We start from the raw sequence: 9,124 nt of genomic DNA, 5'->3' as shown, positions 1-9,124 counted from the left end.
AGGCCAGGCTGGATGAGGCTTTGGGCAACCTGGGCTAGCGGGAGGTGTCCCTGCCCATGGCCGGGGGTCAGACTAGATGATCTTTAAGGTCCCTTCCACCCCAAACCATTCTGTGATTCTACGATTTGCGCTACGGCCGGCAGCGTTCGCAGGGGCACGTACTCACATGAGGGCCCAGCCCAGGTAGACGGCTGTGCTGCCCCAGTACATGGGGTTATCCAGGACACTGAAGGGGAAGCTGGTCACTTTTGCCTCCATCAGGATGCCGAAGTAATCACCTAGAGAACAAACAGAGGGTTTCCCGTTAGGCTCCATGAAGCCGAGAGTTGTGGGGGGGCTCTGGCACCCTCCCTGTGCCATGGGCATCCCTGCCATGGAGGCAGAGTGAAGGCAAACGAGGGGTTTCGCTGCTGACTTCCAGGCTGAGAAAACACCAACCGACAGGCTGGCTGTTTACTCTGTGTCCATCAGCTTTTCCAGGAATGGCTCTTGGCCCACGAGGAAGGTTTGTGCATTGCAGCAAGGCTACAGCAGCCACGTCCCTCATCGGGAGGCAGCTCTCGAGGTCCCAACTGGCCAGTTCTGGCTTTCTCATTTGAAAACCACCCGTCTGATGCCCCTCAATGAGGAAGCAAGTGCTCAGGATCAAAACCATTTAATGGGGAAATAAGCCCAGCGCACTGTAATGGCGTTTGAAGATGTTCTAATCACGACCGCCACCACCAAATGCCCTCATTCAGTGTCACCCTCATCTCATAGTTCAGTGAATTTCTCAGAATTTCAGAAAATAGCACCTCTGCCTACAAAACACTCAATTATCAGCATGATGATGATGATGATAATAGGTGATTGTCAGATTGTCAGTAATGAGGAAAGCTTTCAGAACTGTCAGCATCCAACCGGCTCCCTATCTACCTCGCAGTAATCCTTCCACCCTCCTGAAAGGAGCCTGGAAAAGAAATGACAACCAAGGAGATGTTGTGCAGCTTATGAGCAGCATTTCAGGGAGGGGAGAAAGAGCCTGGATGCAGATCTCTGACTTTTGTTGGTCTTACAAGCAAGACCACAAAGCCCAGCAAGGATTTTGCTCTGTTTCTGCTGCAGAAGATGCACCATCCACCTGCGAGGAGCAGTGCTGGTCCATTGCAGCATCCATCTGCGAGGAGCGGTGCTGGTCCATTGCAGCATCCATCAGCAAGGAGCGGTGCTGGTCCATTGCAGCATCCATCTGCAAGGAGCAGTACTGGTCCATTGCAGCATCCATCTGCAAGGAGCGGTGCTGGTCCATTGCAGCATCCATCAGCGAGGAGCGGTGCTGGTCCATTGCAGCACCCATCTGCGAGGAGCGGCACTGGTCCATTGCAGCATCCATCATTGAGGAGCGGTGCTGGTCCATCAGCCCAGGGAGCTGTCACCGCCCTGGGTCACGTTCCCAGCTCTGCTGCCAGCCCCATTCCCTGACCTTGGGCAAATCTCCTCCATCCCTCCTGATGCTATTGTGCACCGATCATAATATCAGTCTTTCTTATAGCACGGAGGGTGGTGAGGATTAACGTATGGTGAGAAAGTGCTTGGAAATCCAGATAAAAGGCATTACAGGAGTGCAAACTATTCAAGGTTATTATTATTACCTGGATCGTAGTGTAATTTCTTTGACCTCACATGGTGCAAAAACATTTATTTCTGAGGATAAACAGTGCCTGCCCAATTAGACAATGCTTTTGGGCTTTAACTACAGGCCACTAAGTGAGATAATTGCCTGGTATTCATACTATATGTTCTCACAGTCGCTTGGCAATACATCTCGGAGATTGTTCTGGTAGAAAGAACACATCACCCCCCGCCACAGCCCATTTCTGTGCTTTCTTATGTGTCAAAATGCTTCATTACACCCTGCCCGCCCTCGCCTTTGGGCTCTGAACACCCCGCTCCCTGAACGGCGCTGGCACCCGGGAGGTTTGCACAAAGCCTGGGGTCCATGGGGCTGAGCCCGGCAGTGGGGGGGTGCAGGACTCTCCCGGGGGGCTCCCCGCAAGCACGAGCACACAGCAGCCTGCTCCCCCAGGACACAAGCTCTTCCTGATGTAAACCCTGTCTCTAAAGCCACCCAGTTAAACGAACATGACCATCAAAGAGGACTGGCAATATTTCTTCTATCCAGGCAGGTGCTAAGGGAAAGGACCGAGAAGCCTGGGCATCTCCTGTGCCTCCGTTAAGCCCTTGAAGCAGGAATCTGTTCCTTGTCAGGCTGGGGGACTTTGGCGTCTAATTGGGGTTATTTTTTGCTGAAGATCAGTGTAACCATCTCACTGCAAAGGGAAGACACTTTGGATCGTGGCAGCAAAAAGCCATCTGATGCACTCCACAAGGTCCCCCACAGCCCCCGGAGCCCAACCTGGGCTGAAGCACCATCACGGCTTCCCTCCGCAGAACCATCGGCTTCAGCAGAGCCCAGTGACAGACTTCGGTCACGTCAGATTTACTTGAAATGTTGGTCAATGCTGGGAGGAACTGCGCTCGGGTGCGAGACAGATGGGCTCAGACAGGCAGAGCCGCCCCTCGGTGCCCTCCGCCTCCGGGAAGCCAAGCTCTTGTTGCTACGTTCGTTAGGAAATAGGGCAAACGGGGAGGAAGACGGTGCTGAACTGATGCTTGAATCCCAGCGAGGGCACGGTGCAGAGCCCAGCACCAGCAGGATCGCTCTGTGGGGGGACGGCTGCCGGGGTGAGGGGCCACATCCAGCTGCTGCAAAGAGGGGCTGGGGTCATTGTGGCTGTGCGGGACATGGGGGGCACAGGAAAGTGGCTCCTGCTGCACTGTTTAGCCCACATTTAAGAGCCAAAGTGCTCTGCAGCAGCTTCAAAGCTTAAATGTGCTGTTAGAGGGGAATGTAATGGGCACCCCGATGGGGTCTCCGTACCCTGCCTGGTTCAGCCCTCACTGCTGCAGAAAATCCAAGCTGGAAGGGTCAAATGCTGTTCCAGTAAGTTTTTGAAGTGTTTGGGTGTTGGAGGCTCTCTCAAAACTTCTCTTGAGCTCTGTGAGAAGCTGGATGCCCCCTTCTTGCCAAAGCAGCGCAGCCCTTTGCTACCTGCAGCCAGCCGTGCTGTCACTGCTGGGGGACCTGCTCCTCCCCAGCGCCAGCACATCCCCGATACCCGGCACGCACGAGGACGTTGGATCCTCAGAGACCTGCAGACGCCTCATCCTCTCCATGTCTGGGTAAGAAGCCACGCTGAGCAGCATTCTCCATTAAGAGTTTGCTGACTTGGGGGCTTGCGTGGAGCTGAGAAGCTGCTATCGGTCCCAGGATGGATGCTCTGCGGGGCTCCAGCTGGTCCATACCTCCATGGTACAGAGGTGCTGAGCCAGCCTGGCTGCACCAGCACATGGTCTTGGCATCTCCCCACCCTGACTCAGCTCTGCCCTGCTGCCCATCACGAGCTGGCCTTGCTCCCTGCTGCGTCACGCAAGGCTTGGAGCCGTGCAGCCTCCGCCCGGTGTGCCGGTGGCAAGGGAGAGCCTCCGCCGGCAGGAAGGATGGAGCAGAAGTGCCTGATACGGGCCACTAACTGCCTCTTCCCTGTCCAGGGGGATACGGGAGCCACCGGCCATGCAGAGCAGAGGGGGCCAGGGCCACTCACTGCTTACGCCGAGCCTGACTCACTTGTTTGCTTTTCCCCTGCGGTTCGAGTCCACTGGATCCTCCCGGTCGGATGAATCAGACTTTACGTAAACAGCCCCAGACCTGGCTGAACTTCAGGAGCATTCAAGCAGCTCTGGCTGGCGGGTTCTCTTGTGCCCGGCCTCCCTGGACACGGCTCCGCAGGCACGGCATTGCTCCTGGGGGCTGCGGGGGATTTTGGAGGATGCTGGTGCCCAGGGGGACAGGGGTGTAACGCTGGGCCAGGAGCGGGGCTGCACAGCTGAAGGGTGTAGGCACACGTTGAGGAGTGCTGAGCTCTATTTCTAGCTGTAGGATCTTGGCCAACTCAACACATTTCTTTGCAACTCCACTTGAAAGCAGGAAGGCTTATTACCTCCCTCTCTTCTTCCTGGCGACGCTGCAGGAGCTAATTGAATCTGGTTTGTAAAGCACTTGCAAAAGCACAGCCTAAACGCAGTGTCAAAGCTGGGGCTGTGATTATTTCAGCCAGCGGGAGCTGCCCCTTTCCTTCGATATTTATTGTTCCTGTCTCTGTTTTATTTTTATGAATTCCACACATACTGGCATGTTTTTAAAGTCAACAACGTTAATAGAATTACTCTCTAAATGGAAAAGCAGGCACAGTGGAAAATGCTTTCTGCCATAAAGCGGCAGATAAAAGAATCTGTCAACGAACGTCAGGTTTATTGCAGAGGGAAGAGCAAACAAGATCCCGCCTCGGCACGTGTGTCGAGCAGGTGGGGGCTCAGAGCAAGGTTGCCGGAGGGCTCCCACCCACTGTGCCGGCGCCGACCTCCTCGTGGGGGCTGTACTTGGGGGTCCCTTTTCTGGGGGGACATCTGAACTGTCAGATGATCTGCTGCTTTCCAAAATTTCAGGCTCGACACTGAAGGTGATGGGACCCACCGTATAAAACCACGGTGCCATCTCCTCTGTGCAAGGTAACGGCATGGTTAGATCATGCTTTGGTATCATAAAGAGGAGACCAAATCTAACAGCCCCGAAGGCAAGGACAAGGAAATTTGTACAGACTCAGCCCTAGCAAAAGACCCCTGCGAGGATTAAATGAGCTTTCTGGTGAAGCTGTTGAATTTTTAGTGCTTACCTAGGAACGTCCCGGTGAATCCTAGAGCTAAGAAGCTGGAGATGACGAACAAGGTCCCCACGGCCAAGATGGCCAAGCCTGAGTAATAGCCCCAGTGGCAGTCCAAGCCCTCCAGCCTCGGCTGGCTCTTCATGGCTTCTGTGAAGCTGTCAGAGAGACAACAAGGGCTGTTAATAATAGTGGCGACTCATTACTAACATCACCCCCTCTCCCCGGGAGATGTGGAGCTTCGGAAGAGGATGCTGGTGAGGAGGACCCTTCACTGGCTCCCTTCACATGGACCTGCTCAATGGGAGAAGCAAGGAGCCAAAGCCTTGTGAGCAGCCAGGACTTGGTCTGGGGCAGATATTTCTACCTGCAGCCCTCGCTCACTCCTAGAAATACCAACCCCACTGAACTGCAGTATCTAAAGCTTGGCTTGCTCGCCAAACCCCAGGTTTCATCGTGACTGGGAGCTCTGGGAAAGATGCTTGTGCAAATACTGAAGGCTGCGATGCCTTGGCACAGGACTTGAAGGGCTGGGAACAAATCAGCTGGGTTACCTTATGCTCCCCCCCCCATTCCTCTCCACCAAAATATTTTGCAGTGTTCATGCGTGAGCCACGTGCCCAGGAGTGATTCACAGCTGAAGCCTGACAGTCAGGGGGAGGGCTGGAACGGCAAAAGGAAAAACCTAGAGACACGCGTTTTCAAGTGCGAACACAGCTTCTCAGCTTCAGGCATTTCAGGTCTGACCTTCCAAACACTCGGCTGTGAGTGGAATAATTGTGACCCCCTCCAGCCCCCTGCCCCCTGCCCCGAGCAGGGCTCGGCAGGCTCAGCATCTCGCACAGCTCCCTTACAACCCCATGCCTACACAGGACATAACGCTGCGATTGAAAAAACACCCGTTAAGAACAGCGAGAGGAGATAACAGACCCACGGAGCCGTACGCAGTGTTTCTCCACATGTTGCTGACACATGAAGTAGGAAACTTTGAGTCTTTTTTTAATGAGCACCCTGGAGGCTGAAATTCAAGTGGAATAACAGCTCTCCCGCGCCTCCGGCCGCTGCTGCCTGCCCGGCTGCTCCTCGGCTGGAAAGTGCCCAGTGGTTTTCCTGGCCACCCACTTCCAACACATTAACTGCAGGGCTTGGGATGCTTTTGGTTTTTCTTTTGTTTTGTCTTTTCCCCCAGTGTTCAGCTCCCCCAAGCCCTGCAAAACCCTGTTTGTTTTCTCTGTTGCTCAGATGAAAGCTGAGAGAGACTCCTGCTTGCCTGGCTGATGGACAAGCGGCTGGAAATGCACCTTTCGAAGGCTCAAAGACCCAACGGCAAGTTACATGCACCAAGCAAAGTCCAAGATGATATTTAAACCCCATGGTTTAGGGACCTGGATGATATTTTTTGTTTTCCTTGGAGCTCGTTCCTACAAGCTTTTCTATTTTCAGGGAGTTTTTAGGACCCCAGAGCAAACCATTTAATCTTCACTCTGGACTGAAGAAAGGAAACAAAACGCAGAATAAACGTGATGCGCTTGGGAGTGAGCAAGAACGCAGCATCTTGGTGATTTACACTCTGCCCCCCACGCTGGAAATTACAGAGAAATTCCCTTTTCCAGAGAGCTGAGCAAAGGCAGAGGAATGACAGCTTGGCCCTGGGTGATGTAACGTCACACATTCCTGGGGGCTGGTCCTCCCCCAGCACCCAGCACCCCTCCCTGCGCCCACCAGGCTCACGTTCATTTAGCTTAAAATCGGTGCTGCTGGGAACACGCAAACCTGGCTGCAACGCAAAGCAGCAGCACCCGCACAACCCTTTGCATCCCTTCCCTGCTATTTATTTTTCAATTACTCAAGTCTCCCCTACGAGGATGCCCAAAACCCCATCCCTGCCACCAGCGCTGCCTGGGTTGGGGTGGAAAGGGATGGATGTGCCACCGGTGCAATCCTGGCCCAGCCATGCTCTCCAAGCACAGCATGACATCCCCGGGGATGCTCTGGAGCTCTTTGCTCATGCAGAGGAAGATGCTAACGCCTTTCCACAGTGCTTGGGGGTTGACTCCGCGTTCGGGCAGGACCCCTCTGCAGGGCACCAGTGCTGGGAAGGCATTTTACAGCAATCACAGAATCATAGAATGGTTTGGGTTGGAAGGGATGCTACAAATCATCCAGTCCCACCCCCTGCCATGGGCAGGGACCCCTCCCACTAGCCCAGGTTGCCCAAAGCCTCATCCAGCCTGGCCTTGAACCCCTCCAGGGATGGGGCATCCACAGCTGCTCTGGGCAACCTGGGCCACTGCCTCACTATCCGTACAGTGAAGAATTTCTTCCTAATGTCTAGTCTAAATCTCCCCTCTTGCAGCTTATAACCGCTACCCCTTGTCCTCTCACTGCACTCCCCAATAAAGTGTGTTTCCCCATCTCTCCTGTAGGTACTAGGAGGCTGATTATAGAATCAAAGCTGCTGCGGATCCCCGGGGAGGCAGATCTGGGAGACCAGCCTCCAGCAAAGAGATGGCAGAGCAGAGAGAGGTACAGCTACAGCTTGGAGGCTGCTTCTCACTCCGGATGAGCTGGATGCATGCTATCTTTACATCCTTGAGGCTCCTCTATCCTATGCTACTGACCCGACTTGGTCTCGGAGCAGGAGAAGAACAAAGGTGGCTTCAAGAGCGTGAACTGGATGGCTGCGAATCAGCCTCGGAGGTTTTACAAACCAGCACGTGACGCGGTTTGTTTTGGCAAAGCTGTCTCCCCTGCTCCAGATGATCCCATCCTTCCTTTTCATGGTCGGATAGCCCTGCATTCGTTACCCTCATCAGCACGTCTTGCTCGGTCCCCCGCTGTTTGGCTTACAGCTAGAGGAGGAGGTGTTAGCACAGAGATAATGGACTGCCTTTCCCTCTAGGAATGTCTTCTATCTTCCTAAACACACTCTCTATTTGCATTAAACATGATGTGCACAGGAGTTTTCAGAATTGGCAAATAAACCTTTTAAGCATTTATGATGCTGGGCCATGACAAGCAGCACGGAGTCGTCAATTATTCCGGCATCCGTGACTGCTCCTCGGTGGCAGGGGAGTCTCGTCGCGCCGCGTTTCACCCTCCCTGGCAAGGGGAGGACAAAGTCTTGGCCATCTCCCTTGTTAGGGGAGCTAGTCAGGCAGCCGATTTGTCATGAAACCCGTCCCTTTCACCATGTGCCTCTGAATCACGTTTGTTACAGCATTTATTTCTGGCTGCACGACAAGGCAGCAGCCCAGCTTGGCACCCAAGAGGACAGCAATTAAAGCCACGCTTTGTCCCAGTACCTGGAAACGCTTTATGTGCCCAGCGGAGCGATTGCCATGGTGAGGAGCATCCCTCCAAGCGGCGCAGGGGAGGGCTGGGGGGGCTGCAGCCTGCTTTCATCTCATACCCGGCTGCTAGCACAAGGATGTCTGCCATTGGGAAGAGGGTCCTGGAATGTACCCCCAGTTTTGGCAAGTGGAAACTGGGGACATGGGGCTTCCCCTGACATCTCCCCATGCTTGTCAGCATGAAGCATGACACCAGAAGCACCCATTCTCCACCCCAGCGGGGAAAAAAACCAAATCCATCAGCTCTGCTCTGGCCAAATGGGCAGATTTGGCCAGTTCCCAGCAGGGTGGGAGCAGGCGCAGGGCTGCACAACTGCCGCGGGGTTTTGCACGGGGAAGCCATGGCAGGGGGGCTGGAACTATATGATCTCTAAGGTCCTTTCCAACCCTAACCACTTGATGACTCTAAGCCAAGGCAGCAGGCATTGTTTTGCTCACCCTTCCCAAAACAGAGATGCGCTTGCTCAGACACTCTACCGTCGCTTCGTGGGAATAAACCACACGAAATGGAGAAACACTCAAAATAGTATCAAACCAAGGGGCTGGAGATCTCACGTGGATGGGCTTGCAGGAAGAAAGTGGGAGCGAGGGAAATCAGCTGCAGGTCTTCTTGCTGGGACACAGAGAGGACATGCAGCCAGGTCTGCACAGTTATTCAACCAGAGAATGGTGATTGCAACATCAGAAAACTTACTAAACCTGCAGACCAAAATACATCCCCAAAGGCCGTATGGAGCATGACACAAACCTAGAAATACCGTACAAAGAGAGGAGCTGAGCTTTTTAGGTCTCTGGGCCTCTCTCAGTGCCCCACAGCGCGGATGTTTTGCAATCCCTTTCCAGCAAAGGAGGGCAAAGACCTTGTCCAGCAAACTGGGTCGCTGCTGGGAACAGCCCAGCAGTGCTCCCTTTCCCTGATCCCAAAAAATCAGCCTGAAAACTGGGGCTGGCAACTGCAATTGGGGCTGGCAGGCAGCAAGGAAGCGGCAGTGGAGCAGGCAGCCGGGGGTT

The 9,124-nt window shown here is 54.1% G+C and overlaps 1 protein-coding gene across 1 annotated transcript in view; it reads right to left on the bottom strand.

The window, feature by feature from the left end:
* Positions 1 to 9,124, bottom strand: part of PEMT (phosphatidylethanolamine N-methyltransferase) — a 40,507-nt gene that overhangs the window by 6,306 nt on the left and 25,077 nt on the right. The window contains exons 3-4 of the mRNA XM_010075105.1: positions 4,773 to 4,918; positions 167 to 278 (exon numbers count right to left, since the gene is read on the bottom strand). Coding sequence (XP_010073407.1) covers positions 167 to 278; positions 4,773 to 4,918 — 258 coding nt within the window. The remainder of the gene's footprint in view (positions 1 to 166; positions 279 to 4,772; positions 4,919 to 9,124) is intronic.

This window comes from Pterocles gutturalis, unplaced genomic scaffold (assembly GCF_000699245.1).
Source record: "Pterocles gutturalis isolate BGI_N339 unplaced genomic scaffold, ASM69924v1 scaffold7987, whole genome shotgun sequence".
Classification (NCBI taxonomy): domain Eukaryota; kingdom Metazoa; phylum Chordata; class Aves; order Pterocliformes; family Pteroclidae; genus Pterocles; species Pterocles gutturalis.
The sequence above is the reverse complement of the archived record's forward strand: the minus strand, read 5'-3'. Positions and strand labels throughout refer to the sequence as shown.